The sequence below is a fragment of the Pisolithus orientalis genome, assembly GCF_024613125.1.
Source record: "Pisolithus orientalis strain OTSU chromosome Unknown F5J12scaffold_37, whole genome shotgun sequence".
NCBI lineage: Eukaryota > Fungi > Basidiomycota > Agaricomycetes > Boletales > Pisolithaceae > Pisolithus > Pisolithus orientalis.
The window spans coordinates 163,390-186,690 of record NW_026260818.1 but is presented as its reverse complement, the minus strand read 5'-3'; the positions used below and the strand labels follow the sequence as shown (position 1 = coordinate 186,690).

At 49.7% G+C, this 23,301-nt stretch overlaps 9 protein-coding genes across 9 annotated transcripts; 5 read left to right on the top strand and 4 right to left on the bottom strand.

Annotated features, from left to right (window-relative positions):
* Positions 1-1,029: 1,029 nt before the first annotated feature.
* On the top strand, positions 1,030-4,231 carry F5J12DRAFT_907068 (uncharacterized protein; the record flags this gene model as incomplete). The annotated part of the gene is made up of 9 exons (XM_051748870.1): positions 1,030-1,094; positions 1,158-1,404; positions 1,458-1,710; positions 1,762-1,896; positions 1,949-2,756; positions 2,808-2,973; positions 3,034-3,235; positions 3,286-3,998; positions 4,061-4,231. 9 exons carry the CDS (start codon positions 1,030-1,032, stop codon positions 4,229-4,231), a joined length of 2,760 nt encoding a protein of 919 aa, XP_051596580.1.
* Positions 4,232-4,734: 503 nt separating this feature from the next.
* Positions 4,735-6,815, bottom strand: F5J12DRAFT_853668 (uncharacterized protein). The gene is made up of 2 exons (XM_051746612.1): positions 6,270-6,815; positions 4,735-6,232 (listed from the first exon to the last, which is right to left on the bottom strand). The coding sequence occupies exons 1-2, from the start codon at positions 6,573-6,575 to the stop codon at positions 5,063-5,065; spliced, it is 1,476 nt and encodes a 491-aa protein (XP_051596579.1). The 5' UTR covers positions 6,576-6,815; the 3' UTR covers positions 4,735-5,062.
* F5J12DRAFT_853666 (Alpha/Beta hydrolase protein) lies at positions 6,715-9,076 on the bottom strand. The gene is made up of 9 exons (XM_051746611.1): positions 8,797-9,076; positions 8,610-8,739; positions 7,875-8,554; positions 7,542-7,817; positions 7,460-7,479; positions 7,223-7,398; positions 7,133-7,169; positions 6,820-7,084; positions 6,715-6,773 (listed from the first exon to the last, which is right to left on the bottom strand). The coding sequence occupies exons 1-8, from the start codon at positions 8,987-8,989 to the stop codon at positions 7,019-7,021; spliced, it is 1,578 nt and encodes a 525-aa protein (XP_051596578.1). The 5' UTR covers positions 8,990-9,076; the 3' UTR covers positions 6,715-6,773; positions 6,820-7,018.
* F5J12DRAFT_853660 (kinase-like domain-containing protein) lies at positions 9,077-10,920 on the bottom strand. The gene is made up of 6 exons (XM_051746610.1): positions 10,671-10,920; positions 10,459-10,616; positions 10,164-10,405; positions 9,913-10,107; positions 9,726-9,854; positions 9,077-9,666 (listed from the first exon to the last, which is right to left on the bottom strand). Exons 1-6 carry the CDS (start codon positions 10,780-10,782, stop codon positions 9,171-9,173), a joined length of 1,332 nt encoding a protein of 443 aa, XP_051596577.1. The 5' UTR covers positions 10,783-10,920; the 3' UTR covers positions 9,077-9,170.
* On the bottom strand, positions 10,645-12,231 carry F5J12DRAFT_355105 (uncharacterized protein). The gene has a single exon (XM_051739021.1). It carries the CDS (start codon positions 12,184-12,186, stop codon positions 10,894-10,896), a length of 1,293 nt encoding a protein of 430 aa, XP_051596576.1. The 5' UTR covers positions 12,187-12,231; the 3' UTR covers positions 10,645-10,893.
* Positions 12,232-12,297: 66 nt separating this feature from the next.
* On the top strand, positions 12,298-13,988 carry F5J12DRAFT_772686 (uncharacterized protein; the record flags this gene model as incomplete). The annotated part of the gene is made up of 8 exons (XM_051742270.1): positions 12,298-12,539; positions 12,594-12,712; positions 12,762-12,807; positions 12,861-13,003; positions 13,056-13,436; positions 13,492-13,526; positions 13,585-13,824; positions 13,877-13,988. The coding sequence occupies exons 1-8, from the start codon at positions 12,488-12,490 to the stop codon at positions 13,986-13,988; spliced, it is 1,128 nt and encodes a 375-aa protein (XP_051596575.1). The 5' UTR covers positions 12,298-12,487.
* Positions 13,989-15,702: 1,714 nt separating this feature from the next.
* F5J12DRAFT_958035 (uncharacterized protein) lies at positions 15,703-18,275 on the top strand (the record flags this gene model as incomplete). Its single annotated transcript, XM_051749896.1, has 12 exons — positions 15,703-15,821; positions 15,880-16,119; positions 16,183-16,300; positions 16,389-16,451; positions 16,575-16,662; positions 16,713-16,922; positions 16,972-17,026; positions 17,082-17,307; positions 17,371-17,579; positions 17,647-17,682; positions 17,712-17,856; positions 17,922-18,275. The coding sequence occupies 12 exons, from the start codon at positions 15,703-15,705 to the stop codon at positions 18,273-18,275; spliced, it is 1,863 nt and encodes a 620-aa protein (XP_051596574.1).
* A 3,043-nt stretch (positions 18,276-21,318) lies between these two features.
* F5J12DRAFT_896201 (uncharacterized protein) lies at positions 21,319-21,673 on the top strand (the record flags this gene model as incomplete). Its single annotated transcript, XM_051747921.1, has 2 exons — positions 21,319-21,490; positions 21,546-21,673. The coding sequence occupies 2 exons, from the start codon at positions 21,319-21,321 to the stop codon at positions 21,671-21,673; spliced, it is 300 nt and encodes a 99-aa protein (XP_051596573.1).
* A 1,197-nt stretch (positions 21,674-22,870) lies between these two features.
* Positions 22,871-23,056, top strand: F5J12DRAFT_697069 (uncharacterized protein; the record flags this gene model as incomplete). Its single annotated transcript, XM_051740444.1, has 1 exon — positions 22,871-23,056. A coding segment is annotated over one exon (186 nt), but the record flags the coding sequence as incomplete, so codon positions are not given.
* Between the last annotated feature and the right edge of the window lie 245 nt (positions 23,057-23,301).

Sequence of the window (23,301 nt, the reverse complement as noted above, 5' to 3'; positions counted from 1 at the left end):
ACCCTGGGAGATTAATTTTCTCAGAGGTCCCAATTCTCGATGACGGACCTCCCTTCTCCGATTAGTAACGCTTCGCGAGAACGACGTACCATGCCTGAACGTGAATAAGCATAATAGAAGGGGTCGAGGCCCATTAAAGATCACTGGACAGCCTTGGGCCACGCCAGCATATTCAGGGATGACCGATAAATTTTATTTCCGCTCCAAGCTGTTCGTACCTCAATGCGGGAGGATCGGGACGAAACAGTGGTGAGTAGTCACCGTTGGCATTCAACCTTCGACCCTACTAGTTCCGAATCCCTGGGACGCGCACGCGAATACAAATGAAACTGTATGCTTGGAATCTAGGTCCGTCATCGCGCGCCGCGTCATGACTCATCCACTCTACGGGGTCATATTACCTCAGGTTACCCGTGTATTTGGATCCACGGAGCGGGAGAAGTTTGTCGGGTGATATGGCAACGGTAACGATGGGCGACGACCGACGGAATGCGTAGGTCTCAAGGAGTAGTGTAGGTGTGGCTGGGCCCGATTGCCATGGTGCTTACCATGTCCACGGTAATGGGATCCAAGTTCATTCAACGACGGAGGCGGTCCTTGGTGGCCGAGCGGTCACCGATCGTATATCAATTCTGTGAAGATCATGAAGATGCGGGATTCCTTCTCGAGAGGGTACAGCCTAAGTCAACACGATGGGTCACGATGCCCTGTGCTGGTGAAAAGGCTGGCTAAGAAGTGTGTCAGTCAGATTCACGCCAGGGGTTCGTAAGGCCAAGGTGAGCAAAGTGTGCGAAGGGTGAGAGATCATTGTCTTGTGCCTCCCGAGTTTTTGAAGGTGGTAGTTCTAGACTGACGATCGTGATCTGCCACCCCTTTGGCTTGAGGGACACAAAGAGTTATTGCTAGTCGCTCGTAGTAGGAGTTCCCTTCTTTGGTAATGCCTTTGAATCCTAACAAACCCAAACAACCGTTCTTGTCTGGTTTTTGCAGGAGGCAGTCGAAGGACGTGAATACATAGTCCCAAGATCCATGGCGACCACCCTGGGCAAAAGAAAATCCAGGGAAGACCAACACTTTGAGAAGGGAGGACACGGGTAGGTCACTCTTACTTCGGAGACACGCGTGGATGGCAAACGTCCGTCTCTCTTCCCTGCAAGGTCGACGCTCTTCGTGTCTAATCTGCCCTACGATGCAACGTCAACCGATCTAAAAACTGCCTTCTCCGATCTTGCCCCTGTACGGTCTGCATTTGTGGTGCTTGAGCATGGTACGGGCGTATCTAAGGGCGTTGGATACGTCTCTTTCGCGATCCGGGAGGATGCTCAGTCTGCATTTGATTCCATCACGTCCGATGGCATGACCATGAACGACCGAAAACTGAGGGTCGCATGGGCTGGTTTAAAAGTAATGGTGCCACCTACGTCACGTCGGAGCGCTCACTCATTTTTTATAACCAGCCCAAGGACAGGCCGACCAAAGACCGTTCAGCAAAACCCAAGGCGGACTCTATGAAAAAGGAGGATGAGGCAGCGGTCAAGTTATCTGTCTCTAAATCCAACGATCCACTCGCCATCCGAACCATCCTCATTTCCGGTTTGCCATCGACCATAGACTTGAAAACGCTGTGGAAGAAAGTACGCAAACTTGAGGGTGCAGAGAACGTGGTATGGCCCGGAAAAACATCTTCAGGAGGCGAGGATCCTACAACAGGTGATTACTTTCTGCGTATCCTGGACGACTTGGACGCTGAAACCTGCATAGCAAGTGCCCTCTTCTCTACCTCAAAGAATGCACAGGACGCCGTCAACAAGTTGCATGCGCATGTCTTCAAGGGATGCCTTTTATCCGTGACACTCAAAAAGCGTCTCGAGAATCTGGTTCAAGGCTCGAGAAAAAGTACGTGTCTCACTAGGATATGCCTGCTGAACCTGACACAGATGACTCGCAGAACCAACCAAAGCTGCTTTGCCAAGTCATGCAAGTCGTCTCATCGTCCGTAACCTCCCTTTTGATTTTACAGAGCAAGATTTACGAGCAATCTTCCTACCCTACGGACCTATACACTCGATTAATATGCCAGTCATGAACGCCGATGACGCTGATCAGGGTGACCGCGGGGAAGAGGCTAAGCCCTCAACATCAAACCGGTCGAAAGGTTTCGCATTTGTATGGATGCTCAGCCGGAAAGATGCGGAGGCTGCGCTGAAAGAGTGCAATGGAATGAAAGTCAAAGCCGGTATGGCTCACGCTATTGTCTCTGACAAGCAGAAGAGGAAGAAAGACCGGAGAGAGGAGAAGAAACATGTACAGTCTGTAAAGGAAGAAGAAGCGGAAGGTGTTCCTGAGACTCTGGGTAGTTCATCAAAAGAACGGATGATCGTCGTGGACTGGGCGTTGAGCAAGGATAGATGGGAGGAAGCGAAGTCAAAACTGGAGGAGATAAGTGAAGGTGAAGGTGAAGGTGAAGGTGAAGGTGAAGGGGGCGATGTGGAGATGAAGGACTCGAGTTCAGAGAGCGAAGACAAGGATGAAGATGAAGAAGATAGTGAAGACAGGGACGAGCACATAGGTGTCCACGAAGAAACTGAAGAAGATACTGACAGCCAGTCTGAAGACGAAGACGAAGACGAAGAAACCGCTGGGGACGATGATGAACCAGAGGCTATAAAACCCAAGCTACCACAAACGGATGTCGGAACCACCTTGTTCATTCGCAACATTCCCTTCACGGCAACTGAGGATGAGCTACGGACCTTGTAGGTTCACATTATCTCGTGCGGACCGCTTGATGCTCATTGATGATGAAGATTCAGGGCGTGGGGACCTCTTCGATATGCTCGTATCACAATCGATCCGGAGACAGAGCGGTCTCGGGGAACAGGATTCGTCTGTTTTTGGAACAAGGGGGATGCTGATAAGGTCATCGAACAGAGCGAAATTCTGCGTGCTGAGACCATGGGCAATCAGCCACAGGTATATTCTCCCTTGCATTTGTGCCATCTATCTCAAGTAACTTTACGTCGAATATTTCAGCCGACCAAAAATCCCTTTACCCTTCCTTCCATTCTTACGCCTGACCCGTCTTCTAGTATTGCAAGGAATTTGGTTCTGCACGGTCGTACGCTCGATGCCGCACGCGCCGTAACGCGGGACCAAGCTGCGAAACTCAAAGAAGAGGGCGAGAAAGCACGAGAAAAGGCTGACAAGCGTAACCTCTACCTCTTGCGCGAGGGTGGTACGTCGCATCCTTTTTCACTGGGACCCACAAACTTACGAATATGGTAGCTGTGCTTCTAAATACACCTGCTGCGGAGACTCTCCCACCGGCTGAAGTCGAGAGACGGACGAATTCCTTCAATTCCCGCAGAGCGCTGCTTCGCAGCAATCCCTTACTATATGTCTCTAGAACACGCCTAAGTATCCGACGGATACCGTTGTTTGTGACGGAGCGGGTTCTTAAACGTCTCGCTGTATATGCTGTCAAAGCATTCAATGTGGAAGTCAAGGCACAGCTCAGGGAAGGTTTAGACCCCGACGAACTTGCGGAGCCCGCGCAAGGTGTGCTAGGCACTGACCAGCACGAGGTCAAAAGCACTAAATCAAGGAAACACGACAAGAAGTTCGGACGGCCTACTCCTGTGAAGCAAACCAAGATCGTACGGCAGCAGGATCGTGTTGATCCTATAACAGGAATAGGTCGTAGTCGGGGATACGGATTCATTGAGATGCACAAGCATGCGGACGCACTTCGAGTTCTACGGTGGGCCAACAATAACCCCGAAGTAGGCGCGCTTTTCGAGAAGTGGTGGCGAGAAGAACTGGCAGACCTTACCAAGAAAGAGAAGGCCAAAGACAGTCCGGACGAGGCGCGGATTAAGCGGATGAAAGATGCTTTGGAAAACCCCTCGAAGCCTCCGAACGGTACCTTGATTGTTGAGTTTTCCATTGAAAATGTCCAAGTAGTGCAACGCCGGTCGTCTCGACAAAAGGAGAAAGCAGTAAGCACACTCATTTTCCATCTGGTCACCGTCGAACGCATATCTGAATACACATCCTACAGGACAGACCACGTACCCAACGCGATTCTACCAAGATGGAAGAGCCGCCATCTAAGAAGCGCTGTATATCAATTGAACACGTGGAGCTGAAAAAGGAGGAACCATCTAAGTCTGGAAAGCTTATTGGATCACTCATTGGTCGAAAGCGGAGAGCTCGGAAAGCGGGCAAATAGTTAATTACGGGTTGATTCCTGGTCCCATAGTTAGCGGGTTCGCATTTCTTCCGCAAGATCTCGTCCTGTTTTATGCGTGAACCTGATGCCCGTACCCTCAGAGGTGCTACGTGGCCCCTGGGCTCCGGCATCAGCCGATCGAGATGCGAATTGAATGACACGGTGTCCCAAATCAACTGAAATGAAGCTTATCTTCCTGTTACCAAGTGTTGACTAATCACGAACGCAACGACGGAAACGACTCGTTAATGACACAGATACCAGGGCAAACTTATCCTTATTACGCTGTAGCGCAACGTCGAATTTCCGGTCCATACCCAGCCCAAGGTGAGCTGAAAGAAGCGATCGACCAGAAAGAAAAATCAACTTGAAACACAGTGATCAGTGCCAAGCCCAGGAACCCCGGGTTGGTCCACAACACCACGACATGTGACAGACAGCAGGCCACCTGGCCAGTGGACCTGTCTGGAGCTTGACAAGGCTTGCAAACGTATCAGTGATGGCACGTGTACTCATTGAACAAGTTGCGTCTGATGAAACATATTAGGCAGTGCGCTCCCTCCATGCGGCTTCGTGCTTTTCAAATTGTGTTGCGTACTACGGATACTGTAGTGTCGAAGTTGGATTCCGTCCAGCCCCGATGATGGAAGTGCGAGTGATTCCGGAAGAGAATGCCGAGTCAGCCCATTGATCAGTTCAATGGGCAAGAGACGACCTATAACAACTCATAGCGACTTACATGGAGAGGTCACGACATACAGTAATTTCCTAAAACCACCGTTCGGTACAGTGAAGACTCGAAAAGGGTGTTGTTCGAAGTGGTATCTACCACTAAACGCCTGAAACTTGGCGGAGTCCCTCCCGACGTTCGGCCCGCCTTTTTCGTGACCTCCCACTGCAAGCTGAGTTTGCACCATCTGAAGAGTTCGAACCTACAATGTCCCAATCACTATCGGTGTTACTTCGTGCATCGCACCACGAATCTTGACTCGACACCGTCGAGCTTCGACCGGATCGCGTCGAGTTGGAGAAAGATGGTAAATTGACAATTGCCCTGGGAGTGGAGTCGTGTAGGAGGAGGTTAATTTGTGACAAGACGTCTCCGGGATCCAACATCTCAGAACCAGTGTCTTGATCTGGGGAACTGGAGCCGGCAGACGGTGTATCGGGTGGCGGAGATGAGGGTGATGGTATGCTGATTGCATATTCCGAGCCCGTTATAGACGGGTAAGCAGATGGAATAGATGGAAGTAGCTCCACCTGAGACGACGTGGCACGGAGCCAGTGCTGACTTTCTGCGAGCGAGTCACGAAGACGTGTATCAGAAAGCCATGGTCCATGAGGTGGAGGGAATGGACGGTGATTAAAACTGTTGCTCGTGACCTCTTCATTGATTTCTTCTGCCCAACTGATACGGATGTCTGGGCCTGGCGAAGCAGGTGCAGAGCCATGGATGGACGACTGGCAAGAAGACGTCGAACTTTGGTCAGAAGACGTGTACAGGAACAGTCGTTCTGCCTCTTCCACAGTCATCTTTTGCTTCTCAGCTGTTTTCGACCTTGGTGCTTCGCGGATCGTCTCCATACTGGCAGTCCTCTGGAGCCTGCCATGACGCTCTTCCCATGAGGCCAACTTTTCCCTCTCACTTGAATGTCGGTTGAGCAGCTCCTCCCAAAGCGTGGATGGAGCGCCCCTCGCTAGCAGCGATTTCCTCACCACCCACTCTGTGTCCAACATAGCCAGGTAAGTGACATCTTTCCATACCCCATTCTCCCCGTCCATCCCCGACTGATAGATCGAGCGCCGGCGTATCCCTTCGTGCGAGAAGCCAATGGAGGTGAAAAAGAGCAACGCGCGGTCTTGATCGGCCATATCCATTATAGCCGCCTGCGCACGGTGAAACTTGAGTTCATCAAATACCCACCCCAACGCCAACACCATCGCCTCGCGCGCGTATCCTTTCCGCCGCTTTTCCGGGCAAATGACTATGCCTACGTTGACCTCTCGTGCAGGAACGTTTCCCGGTCCCTGAGTGAACGTAGACGAGACCGATCGGATCGTCGCTTGGAGGCTGCAATGAGGTGCACTCTTGAACTCCCGAGTCCGACCATGAACCTTGAAGCTCGTCCCCATCGCACTGTCCTTTTGGCCGTTCTAGGATGGAAGCGAAAAAGAGACATTCGTCCACGAAGGACGTGAGCTCTCGCATAGACGCCTGGAGGGGCTCTACAGCATTATCCCTCAGAACGTCCCAAAGGGAGGCGATTCTATCTGCTCTCGCGGAAAACAGTTGGGCTTGGAGATCGATGCAAAGAGAGACGTTATCCGTTTCCATCGTCTCCATGGGGAGGAGTTGAGAGTAGGCTGCGAGTAGACAGTTCTCGACTTTAAGTTCAGAGCACAATTTATGGGAGTCGAGTGGCGATGGGCGCTGCGGGTGGTACGTAAAGATGGGGGAACATCTACGTACCCATGTCACAGTTTAACGCTTGTTCTGCGGGAAATAAGTGTGAACGTTTGAACCCCAATCGGGTTTCCAGGGCTGTGACTAGATTAGAACCCAACTCTGCAGGATATGAATGACACACGAGATAAACCATTTATATTAGGGCGCCGCTCTTGGTAAGGTCACGCTGAAGCCTCGCTTTCCCTTCCAATCACACGCCGCAGGTCTGTCACATTGTCGCATTGCGTCCAGTCACAGAAGACATAAAAGGAATAATAGGCCTAGATCAGTAGTACAGCTGCACTGCAGTAGCATTAGCTCCGAAGAGCTGTTGGCTGACTCTACAGGAAGCTAGTCGAAAAGTCCGTCGTCAACGGAAGGTCGAAGATCCATCTCGTGATTAAATCCTATGGTACCAATGAGCATTGCCCTAAAACGAGACTGAGAACACTTACCAAAGCTGCTTCAGGCTGATCATATGGGACCATGTGACTGAATATGGGATCAGGATCAGGCCAACACTCGATGCATATAGCGCTGCTCACCCGGCATCGTGGACAGCTACGAAGGTGATATTCCCAGCCCGCGAACTGCCTCCACCGGCACTCCGAACAGTACCTACGGCTGTCTTTGAGCTCGACGTGATCCATTGCTCCGTCGGTGCGTCAAGGAATTCGTCAAGGAAGTCAGTACCAAGAACTTCCAACCAACGTTCCTCGCCCTGCCAAAACGTAGTGTTCAAAATCTGAGTTCCTCAGAGGATGAGATTTTATGCAACTCACAATAAAATTGCACATCATGTCTAGCGAAAATAGAAGTGAGCCTGGATCAGGAACTGCTGAAACTCTGTTATCCAGCACTAACCGGCGACGCCTGCATAGACAAGTAATCGAATGCCGTTGTTAACCAGTTCAGGAAGTAATGCGGGTGTGTCCCGCACGGAATCGCCTTGCAACAGGAAACCTTGATTCACACCCATGTTGCAAGCCTTAAATTCTAGTTGCGGGGCGACGCCGATGGCTGCCTTAACTTCGGGGGTGTTCATATACTTCTCAATCCAAGTCAATTGCTTGTAGCACAGAGGACCATCCTCCTCAGGGTCGCACACACGGCGAGCGTCGTAAGGATTCAAACCAGACGCTGCAGGAAAACAGTCAGCCTTTAGATTCCACACGAAGAACGGGCAATTTCATTCACATTGAACTGGACCATATAGTTGTGCATTGCAGTAAAGTTCTGCTGGGACACACACAAAGCGAGACTTGAAAGTGTGGCAAGCTTTAATGAGTCTCTGACACGTGGGAACCTTGCTCCTGAGGGACGTGCATTCCGGCCCACTGGGGTCATCGAATATAGGGTACGGCCCTTCACAGAGGTACTCCGGGACCGACGCGAACTGAGTATAGCTATCCGTCAGTCCGTTCCCAATGACGACTGATTCTAAGTTGATCTTGACGAGTCCGGTTGACGTGAAAGGAAGCTTCTGGTTCTCGTTGTGAATGACACTTGCGATGTTGGGCGCGTATATGCCACCATAACTCTCTGCAGCGATGTGGAACGGTTGCTTGGAGTATTCAGGGAACCGAGTTAAGAAAAGCTCTAAAAACGCATAAACGTCCTTTGCAGCGCGCTCGCTAGTGTCGACCTTGCTGCCATCTTCGGCATAAGAGAACCCGACGCCGACAGGCTGATCCAGGAAGATGATGTTGGCATGGGTATTCCAGCTGTACGGATTGTAGGTGGTATTGAGCCCGTCATCTGAGACGCTGCAAGGTCCAAGCTCAAAGAAAAGCCCAGTCGAAGAACTGCAACCTGGACCGCCGTTTAACCAGAGGAGAAGAGGCGCCGATTCGGGAGTGTTGCGTGACTCGAAGAACCTGGGACCACAGTCAGGGCACTGTATGACATGGCACGGAGAAGAGGAAGACATACCAAAAGAATAGGTGCTTGTCATCGGTCACGTCGAGGTATCCAGAGTACTGCTTTACGGATGGATCACAGAGTGAAGGCTCCGTCACCCGCAGTTGATGTTGGGCAAAGTATTGGTGTCGAACGAGTTCGTCTATCGTACTTGAGTATCAGTATGGGGTGTCCCGTTGGCTACTAATAGACGACTTACAGATTATCCCTTCCTCTTGAGCGAATTGCTTGCCGTGAATTCCACCGCTCGTTGTGTGCTCGAAATCTGCAAATGCAGGGTCGGCGGGCAGTTCCAAGTTGGACAAGTCATTCAGAACGACTTGGCTCTCTGGTAACGCAGAGGCGAGCACTGTCGAGAGGTAGACGAAACACGTCAACTTGAGCGCCTTCATAGTCGTGGTTCAACGAAGGATTTGGGACCCTGCTGCGGCTGACCGTGCCTGATACCGTCTGGAGTCCATGGGAATACACCAAATCAAACTCCCAACAAGATTACTTTCAAGTACACCAAACAACTTGCTATTACATGGTAAAGACCGGATACGGGAAAACGAGTGCAACGAGCCTCGTTCACTAACTACCATACGGTAGACCACCGCCACTGTTGTACCCGTTCTGTGGGGGTGGGCGCCCACCACCGACATCACCACCAGTGCTGTAGCCACGACGGGGTCCCCTGTCACGCTCACTCCGGCCCGCAAACTGAGATGGATTCAGACCCAGCGGAGCAACCGGCTTAGCTGGTAAGTGCGATGGTGGGCCAGGGAATGCAGGACGAGGAGGCTGCCCAGGATGCCTGGTCGGATGTGGAGGATAAGGTGGCATGCGATTAAATGGTGGGTGTGGCGGCTGCCCAGTTGGCGCTCCCTGCATGAGGGCTGAGACGATGACTGGCGGTGGTGGCGGGCCGGTACGAAAGGCTTCTCGGGGTGGCGGATGACGTCCGTGGTAAGGTGGGTGTCCAGCAGGGGGATGAGGCCTGAAGTTCTCAGGCGGCATCATACCTGGAGGTGGCTGATTGCGTCGGCCTCGTTTGTCGAATTCGTGCGAAGATTCATAAGTGGGAAGGCTAAACAAAGAGGGAAAAGTGCGTAAGCAAGCGAAAATGAAATTCCGCTTGATACGCACGTCTTGGGGTCTGCAGGTAACGGGTCCGTCCAAAAGTAATCATGATCGAGGGCCGCAGATGCGGTGATGCGTTCTCTTGGATTACATGTGAGCAGCTTGTCCAGTAGATCACACGTCTCAGGCCCAATGCTAGGAACGTCGGGGCCAAGTCTTGAGTAATTCACGAAGGCACATTAGATGAACCAACCTTTCGAATGCCGCCCTGAGCCTCTTGGAATAATTAGGGAATCGCTTGATACCTTCGCACCCAGGTAGCGCATCAAAATTTGGCCAAGTGTGCTGATTGGGTGTACCACACAATTGCCAAATTTTCTCCAACTGGTCGATATCCGAAGTACCCGGCAGAATAGGTTTGCGCATGAACATCTCACCCAAAACACATCTGCAAGGCACCTAAGACCCGCACATGATGGGAGTTGGAGTCATGAAAATACGAACCCAATTCCCCATATATCCACTTCCCCGCCATACTGACGTGCGCCGAGCAACAGCTCTGGAGGGCGATACCACCGCGTAACCACGCAATTAGTGTATTTCTTCTCCTTCCCATGATGGTCTCGCACGCCGTTGACAACGGCAGGATCATATGCACGTGCCAAACCGAAGTCAGCGACCCGGAGAGATCCAGAATTGTCGATAAGCAAGTTGGCAGCCTTCATATCTCGATGAAGGATATGATTCTGCACCCAGACACGTGAAGGTGCTTCGATAAGATCAAGGAAAGACTGCTCACGCGATGCATGTACTCGGTGCCTTCCAAAAGCTGTTTCATATACAACTTGATCTGGCTCGGTTGCAGCTTCACTCGTTCGTTCTCCAACAGGCCAGCAAGATCATGGTCCATGTAGGGAAATACCATATACACCGACAGCGAGCAATCCTTGCCCTTGCCTGGGGAAGAAAATTAATCAGTATCGGACCGGTTCCACGGCCCATTTGGCGTACTTCTGACAACAAACATGTCCAGGATGTCAACGATGCAAGGATGACGCAGCGCCTTCAAGATTTTGATTTCTCGCAAGGCTGTAACAGGCATGCCTTCCTTTTCATTGTGCATCAGTATGCGTTTCAGTGCGACAGCGCGTCCAGTAGCGAGTTGGATGGCCTTATGGACCTCGCTGGTACCGTCAACTTAGCAGCCGTTCCGTTGGGGAGTCGAGAAATTGACTTACCCAAAAGTGCCCTCACCAAGCTTCGTGGTCGTCTCGTAGTCGCTCTGCCGACCGCATCCTTCGAATGTTCGTCCATAAACAGCCATCTCCTCTTTTCTTGTCCGATGAACAGGTTCACGACGCCGACGCTGCGGGGGTACCGCAGATATGGCTGCAAGATCTCCACCTGCTGCGTCCCTCTTCTCCTGGGCCCGACGAACATCATCCTCATGTGCAGGTGGTAGTGGGTACGGTGATGGGGAGTGGTCATCCCGCGGAGCCTGGGGTCGCTTAAATGGCATTGCAATAGAGACGGCACTGTGAGCAGCGGGGAGGGTGTCGTCTTTGACGGGATGAGCAGGGGGAACCGGAGGGGGGGATGACGGTGGTGGCGGTGGTGGACCACTCGGGGGCAACGATGGTGGCGGTGACTGTGGTGGAAGTGGGCGGGGAGAAATTGGTCGATAAGAGTCACCACCGCCCGGGGAGACAGGACGGTAATCGGCAGCGCGAGGCGGTTGACTGTCGTCATTACCGCGTCTATCAAAGCGACCACGTTCGTAACCGTAATCCGGACGGTAATGCCGGTCATCATTATAGTGAAGTCGGTTGTCCGGGCGGTGACGGTCATCGAGGTACCGGTCGCGATCCCATGCATCGCGCATTCTCTGATCGTGCAGTCTGTCAACGTCATAATTACGAGGAGGGGGAGAGAATGCTGGTGTGGAATAGTGGGACGGTAGCCTGTGCTTTCCTCTTGGGGTCGAGGACGGAGACCGCGAACGCTCGGAAGGAGACCTATCTCTGTCTCTGTCGTAGCTCCTGTCTGCGTATCTGTGTGGCAGCGGTGGCCTATAACAATCATGTCTGTATCCATCCCTTTGGGAATCCCAACTAGGTTGGCGACGATCTGAACTTGGTTCCCAGTGGTCTCCATAGTGTGGCCGCCGTCGGGGTTGGCCATGTGCATAGCTAGGTCTTCCTGTGCGTTGCTCCTCGTTATACATACGTCTGTCGTCGTCGCCTGGCCGGTCATAAACGGGGGCCAGTGTCCTGTCGTCCGAAGTGCTAAGCCTAGCAGGTGGCACGGGTGGCGGATCCTGGTTACTAGCTCTAGTTTTGAAGGGAAACTTGACCTTTGGTTTGGATTCCTGCGGAGACTTTGGCGGCGATCCATTAGCTGGTTGCGGCGAGTGTGGATCTGGATCGTCTACTTCGCCTTCCTCTGGAGACGACACAAACTGTCTCTTCGACGGCCGTTCATTGTCTGGAGGCTGTTCTGCAGTTCGTTTGGTGGGTGTCGAGGGCATAGCAGCTCAGCGCTCGAACAGTCCTCGACGAGGAGAAAATGTGTGCTGACGTAAGGATAATGGGAAGAAAAGGCAACAACTTGAATCACATCCTAATATTGCTGTAGTACAGGGGCAAAAGTCGACAAGCTTTGCATTGTTTCCTGCTACTATACACGATACAGCTGAGCCCAGAATTTCTTATGAAAGATGCGTAGACAGGTCTGCCAACGTTGGGACTCGCAGCTACCTTTTCAGGGGCAGGTACCAATACAGTCCAGCGTGGCCCCTGGCGGGGATTCTTGCTGGACTTACATCAATAATGATGCAGCGAGATAGTGAGGCGACCAAAGACATCGTCGTCATCGGGGCAGGTTCGTCATCTTCCATGTCCTCTATGATTATGCACTAATACTGAAAGCTTGTAGGGGTCGTAGGCTTGTCCACCGCCATTAGAATCCAGGAAAAGGGTGGTTATCGAGTTACGATCATTGCCGAGACCTTCCCGATTGACTCAAAGAATATACGATACACCAGCCACTGGGCCGTAAGTCGCAATGAACAGCGGAATTTGAGTTACTAACATATTTAGCCAGGGTGCACATCATGTCAGTGCGGCTTTTGATGATAAGCGTCAACGAGGTGACCTTTCTTTCCGAAGAGATTTGACAATCGAGATTTAACTGCAGTCTTAGAGATGGATAAGGAGACCTTTGAGATCATGTGGAAAGATTCGGCACATGGCAGACCAATACAAGGATGTTTCCTTCGACATTACCACACAGAATTCAGATCTGACGGAGTGGACCCTACAGAATGGCTTGATTACATGCCAGAAGTGAGTCATTTTGCAGCACTGCTTAATGGTTTTGACGCTATTTCCGCTGTAGTTCAGATCCGTTTCTAATAACGAACTTGTTCCCGGAGCGACCCACGGTTGGACCTTCACCACCTTCACCTTGTACCCACCTGTATACCTCAATTGGCTCCTGAACCGCTTCTTAACCGACGGAGGTACGATTGTACGTGCACAGTTACAGCACATTAGCCAGGCGATGCAAGGCGGTATCAGTGGCTTGCCTCAGAAACCTGATGCTATAGTTGCCTGTGTTGGTCTCGGAGCCCGCTTCCTCGGAGGTATCGAAGACAAGGAAGTCTACCCCGTTCGCGGACAAACTATCGCTCTGAGGGCACCATGGGTGAAGTATGGCAGAACACTGTCATGTGCGGACGGATCATACTTCTACATGATGCCTAGAGTCACTGGTGATGTGAGTGTGATCCAAAGCTACCATGGAAGAAGCCAAGTAACATTCTCTCATGTAGGTCCTGGTGGGAGGAATCAGAGTGGCAAACGACTGGTAAATCTCCTGCTGACACGGACATCTACTTTTCGATTATCACCATTCTCCTTTGCAGGTTCCCCGTACCCCGAGAGGAAGACAGAAGCTATGTATTGGCAGGAGTTCTCGCCATATGTCCTGAACTTGCACCGCCGGAAGTCCGCGCGGAACGGATGCCAACGATAGACGATCTTCGACCCCTTATCGTAGAGGAAGGCTGTGGTCTTCGTCCTGGTAGGAAGGGTGGAATTCGACTGGAGGCGGAATGGTTCGAAGCCAGTCCCCAGACCAAAATTCCGGTTGTATACAATTATGGGTAAGTTAACACACGCTGCTGCTGATGCTTCTGAATCTCCGATTCTGTGCAGGCACGCTGGTATGGGCTTCCAATCCTCTTGGGGATCGGCGTCAATTGCTTTGGACCTCTTGGAGGAGACACTCGCAGGCGGAAAACTCGACACTAATAAGGGCACAAACTAAGGAGCTTGTCGGTAGAAGATCAACGCAAAATCTCCTGGGACCTGTAGTTATTTTCGTATCATATGATGATAGCAAAGCCATTTCCTCGTGCATCGCGAACCCCCAGTAAGCTTGCCGGGTCGTCGGAAGGATGCCTGGTATACAGTACGAAAGGGGAAGGCTAACGATGCATAATAATACCAAAAGCCCTCTGGATGCTCCTGGATGCTTCCAGTCCAAAGAAAAGGTCGATGTACAGACATTATTGACATGGTCTGCAGAGATGTAGTATGCAGAGATGTGAAGTCCTGACATCAGGATGGTCCGGCGGCGGCCGTCATACTGATTCATATGCCAAGTTCATAACTCAGGAAGAGTCCTGCATCATTACCGCATTAGAATACTTGCAAAGCGGACTATTTGCTGTCCGATCTTCAGCACATACTAGTTTGCGTGAGGCTAGTATCTGGTAGTGGAGATGACGTGCGTTTCTTCGTTGAAGCTCGGAGATAATGTCATTTCTCATCTGAAACTTCTGTCATTAAAAAGCCTACCGAAAACTGGGAGGCCTTTCCTTTGCTAGGAGGGAAGCCAAGAGCAATTGATCACCGCACGAATGATAACAAGGAAACCGCGGAAGAATTCATGTCTCGTCTACAACAATGTGAATGCACATAGTGACCGCCCGTACCATCGCCTCAACGGTGTCCTCGTCCAATAGGTAGTGACTGCGGGTGCCGGCTACGACCGTCCACAAGCCAAATGGCCTCGGGCCAGTCCACAGTGCGTGTTCTGACAAAATTTGCTGCTCTAGAGGGGGTCTCCGCCCTTTTACGACATTGCCAATGTAGACATACGTGTTGAGCGAGGGCGAGTCTACTGTCGGAGGATGCGCTGAGGTGCGCTGTCACACCCTGAGAAGTTTAGGGAGAATGGTTTGTTACGCTGGGTGGTAGATGATGTAACTGGTGTCACGAACTGAGCTAGTGCAACATACCAAACAACGACCCGAGTCTAGGGTATACCGACCGATCACTGAAGTCAAGCTGCAACATAACGCGCTCAAAAGCGTACTCCCGTCGTATAAACTCGTAACTCACGGCACCGCCGTTGACACACAAGTGGCGCACGCCACTGTCCACGACATGCACACATCCAATTATGTGGCTCCAACTAGTCTGCACGACGTTCCTTAGCATGATAGTGTTCTTTGTCCACACTGCAGCCCACAAGTTGCCCGACCCTCACTCTCTGCACGCGCATCCCTCCGCTTAGTCAGCGGGCTACCCGTGCATCTGCAGACAGTGACGAGCATGGCACGACTCTTGCCACTCAGTACTCAACGTTTAACGTTCAACCTCCAGGCTCCCATCACGACACAACGCTAGTGCCCATTTAATGCGAATCTTTACCTGCCAGTGACCATGTCTGATCCTGGCGTCGCAGCAGTGGAAGGTCTTCCCCCGCCACGCGCACGCACCGCTCCAGATGCCAATGTCGCAAATTTATTTGGTCCATTGTCACGTGCCCCCATTGTAAGCAGCGTGTAATGGACCACTTGCCATTATAATGGTCAGGTTTGGCTAGATTATAGCAAATATGTGATATTTTATCTAAGATATAGTGCAAATGTGTAAAATATTATGTACAAATACCCATTTTTGGCAATCTTTCAATGACACATGGGTGGCATTGGCATGGCTTATAACTGGAAGTGTGAACAGCCACCCTTAACATGTATTATAAGGTTCTTATCACGTGCCCAAGAAATTTGCGACAAACCTACTTCAAATTGACTCCAAGCAACCAAGGCCTCTCTTCGGAGAGCGGATACCTCGATATCGACAGCGTTCCGTGCGTTCGTCCACTTCCGTCCTCATCGAAATAAACCTGATTCATGACACTAATCAAGTATTAACGATCTGATGCCTTCGATTGCGGAAGACGTCTGCAAAGCACAACAATGCGGGGCAGATGACATGCTCGAGTACATATTGAGGCGGGCTTCGAAGACGTCAGATGACCTTATCGACTTGAATAGCCATGTTCTATTAGACAGATGCATCAACAAAGTTCTGCCCATATGTAATGGGCACACCCAAGATATCAAGGGATTCCCGGTCTCAGATATCAGGAAGGCTCTCATAGAGTAGTAAGTTTCATGACTTGCATGCTGGTGTTCATGCCAGTGTTCTCTGCTAACATCTTATACCAGCACGGCGTGTAAACAGGAGGATGACTTGTACCAGTCCTTCGTCCTGGCGTCCAACACTGCTCTTGTGCACCTGAAGAGGCTGAAGATCGATGGTATGCGTGAAGAGGAAAGCAAGGAAGTACAGATGTTCTTTGAAGGGCATAATTCGAGACGCAAACCAGATATCATCGTTCTTCCATTCGCAAACTACTCCGAGTATTTTACAGATGCTAGACTCAGCAGCTGGGACTGAGCATGTATTGATGATAGGCCAAGATAAGACACCCACGGTGAGCTCGTGGAAGGATGTGCTCAGTGTCTTCGAGTTGAAGCGATCCAAGTCGGAAATGAGGTCTCCTCCCAAGGAATACTTCGTGTCAAAGTACTGAGCTTCCAAACCAAAGTTTTTGAAGGTTGGAAAAGATGGAAATGAACTTGACAAATCAGAGTTGCAAGAGGCTCCTGTTGCTGAGCGAGCGACACTCGTAGAACAGGCTCCGCGTAAGTAATGGAACTACACTGCTTGGTCAGGCTTAACATGCAGCCAATAGTACGCAGATCAGCTCGCAAGACCACTCAGGAAAGCACTCAAATGGCATCCAGGAAACGCACGTTGGGGGCTGATTCTGAGTCTCGCATGAGCAAGCGACCTAGGACGGAGGAGCCCGGGGCACACGTAACAATTCAGACAGTGCTGTATGCTGCTGAGATACAGTCCGCCAATATTGCGGCGAAGCATGCCTTCAATTGTATTGTTATAAGTGCGTATTTTTTCTCACTAGTGAGTGGATTGCGCTGGACGCTTTTCAGGCGACAACGTTTGGATTTGGTATTACAACCACCAAGGCCTCATCAGTGTGGCAGGGTTCAATTTTGTTCAAGATCTCCCTCGCTTTCTGGTGTTGTTATATGCTCTCCAGCGATTCAATTTGGAGGACTGGGATCGAAACACAGCCTTTAAACTGCATCTGGAAGGCGACCACATTGCAGCCTCACACTATCAAGGTCGACGGAAGAACGCTGAAACTGGACAACAGGGAGAGAGACATCAGACTGCGGCTGGCAGGACGAGGGACTCGTGTTATGGACGTCAACTGTGAGGCACTAAAGCAGGAGAAGCCAGCGGACATGGTCGACGGCATGGTGGTGAAAATTTACTGGACGGAGGAGGCATGAATCACAGTGGATGAAATTTTGGAACGTGTCAAGGAAGCTGGGAAGAAATTCGAGGATGTCCGAGGACATGTGCCGATTTTGCTCTTGTCGAAGAGGTTTCTGGTTTCCACATCTACAATTAGGCGTGCTCTTGGCCTCAAGAACCCTGAGAAAGGCAGCTGGAGGCTCGTCCTGCTTGTATTCAAGAAGCTTTTGCCAATCAAAGAGCTCCAAGGTGATGAACTGGTCGATGCATGGTGGCAGTGTGTTTTGTGTAAGCCCCCGCTTTGTTTTTGCGGTGTCTTGGTTCTGACAGTCATTCTATTCTAGGTCACTATGCCCTCTGGAGGGAGGGGATCCATCATCGTGAGCTCTGGAAACCTGATGTACTATAGGGTGGACGGCAAGGTGATGGGCGTCTTAAATGATTATGACCTTTCATCTTTAGCAAGTTCTGCCAACCCATCTGGTAACGAGCCGACTGGAACGATACCATTCATGGCGATTGATCTCTTCGAGAAAAATGGCCAGGATGGCAGAGTGGAGCACCCATACCGCCATGATATGGATCGTTGATCTGTGTATTCATCTGGATTTCCCTGAAGTACAAGGATGGCGAGTTGCTAAAAGGAGGATTCCTGTGTTCATGGGCCAAAGTTGATGCCCGTGGATGTGCTAAAGAGAAGAGGTATTTTCTGGCTTACCCTAAAGTGCCTGACAACATCAACAACTACAATCTTGTGTTGAGACTGGCGATCTTTCTTTGGAAGAGACTCCACACTCGTGATGATTTCAAGGGGGATAAAGAGCTTGCTCAGTTAGATCTGGAAGATGCACCTTCAGAGACTGCTAGGCAGGTTGCAGAGAAGACAATTGTGGAACTCGACCGTAATCTTGAGGAGCAACCAGACAAGGACGTGTTTGATGCCTTTTTATCGAAGATTCCATCAATAAATTAATAAATACCAGGCATCCCACAGTAACATAGAATTTGGCTGTATCACCATTGTTACCCTTATAAATGTATGCTGCATGTGCAAGACCTCAAGGAGATATCACCTTGAAATTTGTCACACATTTTTCAGCAACTGTGATCCTCCCAAAAACATAGTCCAATTCAAATCATGGTGGCAATGAATTGTAGGCATATAATTATGTAGGATTGTAGGATTAGCCTGTCCAAGCTTGATGCCAATGTGCTGCCATGATGTGTACTTGCAAATGAGGGTGGGGAGATGCTGCAGAGACAGAGGAGTTGACAGTGAGTGGTATATGATCTTTAGACATTGAAATCTTGCATGTGAATTATGGGGATCTACATGGCCACTCTTGTGACACAAACAAACTAAGTCTGAGAAATAGGTGGAACTGCATCATGTGAAACATGAGTTTGACACAGTCCTGATTAGGTTGGATAGCATTTTCACTATGGTTTGGGCTAGACACAATCTTAAAGACTTTTTTTTTTGAAACTGTAGTGGATGCAAGTGAAATGCATCTTGACATTTGGAAGCAGTGCTTAATGTACTTTTTTTTTGCAAAGTTCAACTCTCACTGTCATATTATAGCAATGACTGAAGAGTTTGCACATCCCAAGTGTAAGTCCCACCCCTAACTCTGGATTACTTTGGGTTACTACATCTAAGCCTTGGCCTCCATGTCACATTGGCATTGCCAATGCATTGACTCCACAAATGATGTGAACAGTCTGGGCAACAGGCATTGGTCACAACCAGTACAAGTGGTCATGCCTTGCCTGCAAGGATGACAAGTGGTGAGATGTCTGTTCTGCTTGATGACATGAGAAAACCACCCTCCATCAAGAGAATGTTGGCCACCTTCTATCCCCTCATCTTTGCCCTTTGAGTTCCCCACCCTGACCTGACCTGACCTTGCCCCTGCTTAACCTTTTAGCAGATTTCTCAGAATCAGGATCCCCTCCTCATGGCATGCCATGGGTGGCTACTCCCTCTAATAATGATGGTAGTTTTCAACTTGACTGGGATGCCATTGACCATGAACAGCTCTATTTACCATCTGCACATGATGAGCAACTAACAATGATGGCCAGCAGCTTGGCTGCATGGTTGGCTGATGGTGATGATGCAATCTCCTCTGATGAAGATGTGTCCAACTCCCCCAATGTCAAAGGTGAAGAATATTGTCCAGGTAAGAAGCGATATACACTTGTCACAGGTTATTGAATGCACTGATCCTTCCACAGAGCCACTTCAGCCAGGTGTGACATGCTCATCTCAGTGTGCAGGTGATGCTGCACCTGCAAATCCTGCATGGTTCCCATGGCCCTGATAAACAGGTATGTCATTTCATATATAATGAGAGCATCATTTCACTTGATTGACAGACATGCATACTTGATATTCTACAGCACCTCCTGTGTTTGTTATTTTCAGATGTGCAACTTCAGGTCATCCTCTGGGGACTTGCAATCCTTGGAGTTGATAATGTTCCCTCCACAAAGATGCTCAAAGATATTGACAATTCCCTCCAGGCCCAATATGGGATTCCATCAGTCTGTTATCAAGGTGTGCTTGGCCATATCTATTATGTCAACCACCTGCCTTCTATCATTGCACAAGTAAGTTCATTTTTTAGCTTGTGATTCGTTAACTGATAACAGTGCACCCTTGCAGGAAATGGTGAACCCATGTGTCTGCCCACATATCTGCCATTACCCTGAAGATGCTGGGGGGCAACTCGACCAGCCATGGCAAGCGACGAGGTGGCTGTATGAGATTGATCCCACTGTTGCCACACCTATGAATCACAAAGGCCATCAAGATTTTTATGTGTTTGAGCTGGCAAAGTTGATGGATGGCACAATGGTTGTTCCCAAGTGCTGGTATACAAAACCCTCTGCATTACTAACTTCTCCTCCCTTTGAGCTCAAGTATTGGGCCTGCACATGGTGAGCTCACTCCATCATGAGTGGTCACACATGTGGATATGTTATACACACATATGATACCATTGAGGTGCTGGTGAGCAGTCTTCTCCTCTCATTTCCACACTTGCTTCAAACACATCAGATCGACAGTCAACCCAACCCATGCAATATCATAGGTGTGTATGGCACCCATCCTTCCCCTCTGTTCATTTCAGACTCAGTGTGCATTAGGTTTGATAGAGACAAGAGGACATGGTGTCCTCCCATGGATGTTGACTGATCCTGTGGTTGGGAATATATGGCATGCATGCATGAAGGGGCACCATGTCCTCAGTTACATGATATGGCTTTATTGTGATGACACCTCTGGCAATATGTCGAAGAAGTAGAACAAACACAACTTGTTTCTCTTCACTGCAGCTGGTCTCCCACATGCTCTGGTCCACAAAGAGAGCAACATCCATTTCCTTGCTGCATCTAACATCACTCCCCCCCTAGAAATGCTTGATGGTATTGTGGCCCAACTCAAGTAAGTTTATTTCAACCCTTCTGACCATGTCAGGCTTTCACCACATTGTGCTACAGACATGCACAAATGCATGGCATTTGGGCTTGGGACATAGAAGCAAGGGAGATGGTTCTCATGATCCCTGCTGTCCTGGTGATGCTCAGTGACAATCTGATGCAGAGTGAACTTGCATGCCATGTTGGTCTGCAGGGTAAATTTTTTTGTCACAATTGCTGGGTGCAAGGGGTAGGGGCAGAATCAAGTGAACACCCACAGGCACTGCAACCAGATGACAACACTTGTTCCATTGAAACTGCATCACACATGACTGACTTGGACAGGTCCACTCATGAGGGTGTCACACAACAGCTGAAAGGCAAGGGCTGCTGCTTGGAGACAATGCAAGGTCTTGTCAATTGAGCAAGGCATTTCCTTGGAGTAAGTATACAATTTGTTAGGTTAAGGTATACTGATGTCTCAACATGCTCAAGGCCAACACACTTGCACCTGGCAATACACAGTGGAGAAACTCTGTAGCATGTTCCATGAAGTCACCAGCAGCATGGGCAAGACATGATATGTGAAAATGAAGACTGACACAGGCATTAAAGATACATACATGGACATGTTTGTCAAGCAGATCCTCAAGTGTGTCAAAGGCATTCATGTGGGAATGGATGGATTTACTGACACTGTCAATGCAATTATGCAAGGCCATTCAGTGGAAGAATTCATGAGTCCTGTTTGGAGGATCAAAGGTAAGAATCCTCTGCATTGGTCACATCATTTCATCACTCACTTACTCAACTTCAGGCCTTGATCCCCATCAAGACACCCCTGTGGAAGTCCTGCATCTCATCTTACTCAGATTCATGAAGTATTTCTGGCATGATGCCATCTCCAGGATGAATGATGATCAAAAAGCAGAGCTCCAGGTTTGATTGGCATCATTTGATACCTCAGGACTTGGCGTCCCTCCATTGGCAGCCCAAACATTCATTCAATATGCTGGGTCTCTCACTGGACATGATTTCCATGCCATATGCCAAGCAGCACCCTTTGTACTCTATGACCTTGTTCTGCATGAGTGCTATGAAGCATTTCTGGTGCTATCATCTCTGGTCCCCCTTGTTTGGCAACCATGCATTGACAACATCAACAGGCACCTGGTATGTCATACATCAACTTTTTGCTAAGACCAAGCACAACTAATGTACTTTTAGGCTGACTTGTGTGCTGCAATTGACCACTTCCTCAACTGCACAGCCCACTGGATGCCACAATGGTTCAATAAGCCAAAGTTTCACATTCTTCAGCACCTCCCTGACCACATCCAGCATTTTGGTCCTGCAATCCTATTTGCTACAGAAGGGTTTGAATCTTACAATGCCATGATCCATGACCACAGTATTCACAGCAACAGACAAGTGCCTTCCTGAGACATTGCCTGTGGAATGGCATGATGTAATTGTGTCTGCCATCTTTTGTCCAGTGGTAAATTCCATGCTTGAGGACTCACTGAACTCCCCTACAGCGATAATGAGCATGAGTGGCTGGTGCCTGGCTCTGGGGTCAAGTCACTGACCAGCCTTTGACATCCCAATGTTCTGCAACATCATTGCAGATTACTTCAGGCTCACAGATGATAGAGATCCCCTTGAAGCTGGTGAGTCAATCATGCTTCTGTGGAATACACAAACTTAGTGATATCATTTGCATGCCAGGTTCATGTGTGCATGACAAGACACATCCATGGCCACTTGAGAAGACAAATATGGCATTATGGGTCCCATATGCACTGCCTTGGGTCAAATGTCATCTTTATCAAACTTGTCACTCCATCATTGCAACAAATGGTGAAATATGCCACCTTGGAGACTTTGTCCTTGCATGAGAGCCTCATGCTGCTGGCCACAAACTCCCCCTCATCAGATCTCTTCATGAAATTCTTCAGATTTGTCACTCACCAGCCCAACAGTGCAATCAAGTGAACTGGCTATTACTCAAGATGTTCAAAGTGACTGGCTCCACAGATATCTATCACCTGCCATGCATTCAGCCACTGGGTTGGGTCATGTTACCAGTGACAGTAAGTGGGCTTTTTTTTGTATGGACTTTGTTCTGATCATGCTTCATTCCAGGCTGTTATCTGTTGTGTCAATGTCCAGCACAATTGTGCAGGACATGGATGCACTGGTTCATCTACAGTATTGGTCTACAAAGAACATGAGAAAATGATGAAGACTGTGAAATGGATTGAGCACCATAAACCCTTGGACCTTATACTGAACACTGCACAGATGTGTGATGCCTCTCATGTGCAATGGTTCCACACTCCAGTACAACAGTTGGATTGTGATTGGGCAATCCACACTGGTGCAGCTGCTGAGTTCAATGCACAGAAAATCAAGATGCTGAAAGCCTTGTGAGCCAACACTACAAAACAACCTCCTAGAAGCATGTCCCAGGCAGTACCGACATGCTTTATCAATGTGTTCCATCAGACTGGTAAGTCCATACATCTTCACTGGTCAATCCACACATTTGACTGTGAGATGCAGATTCCTCA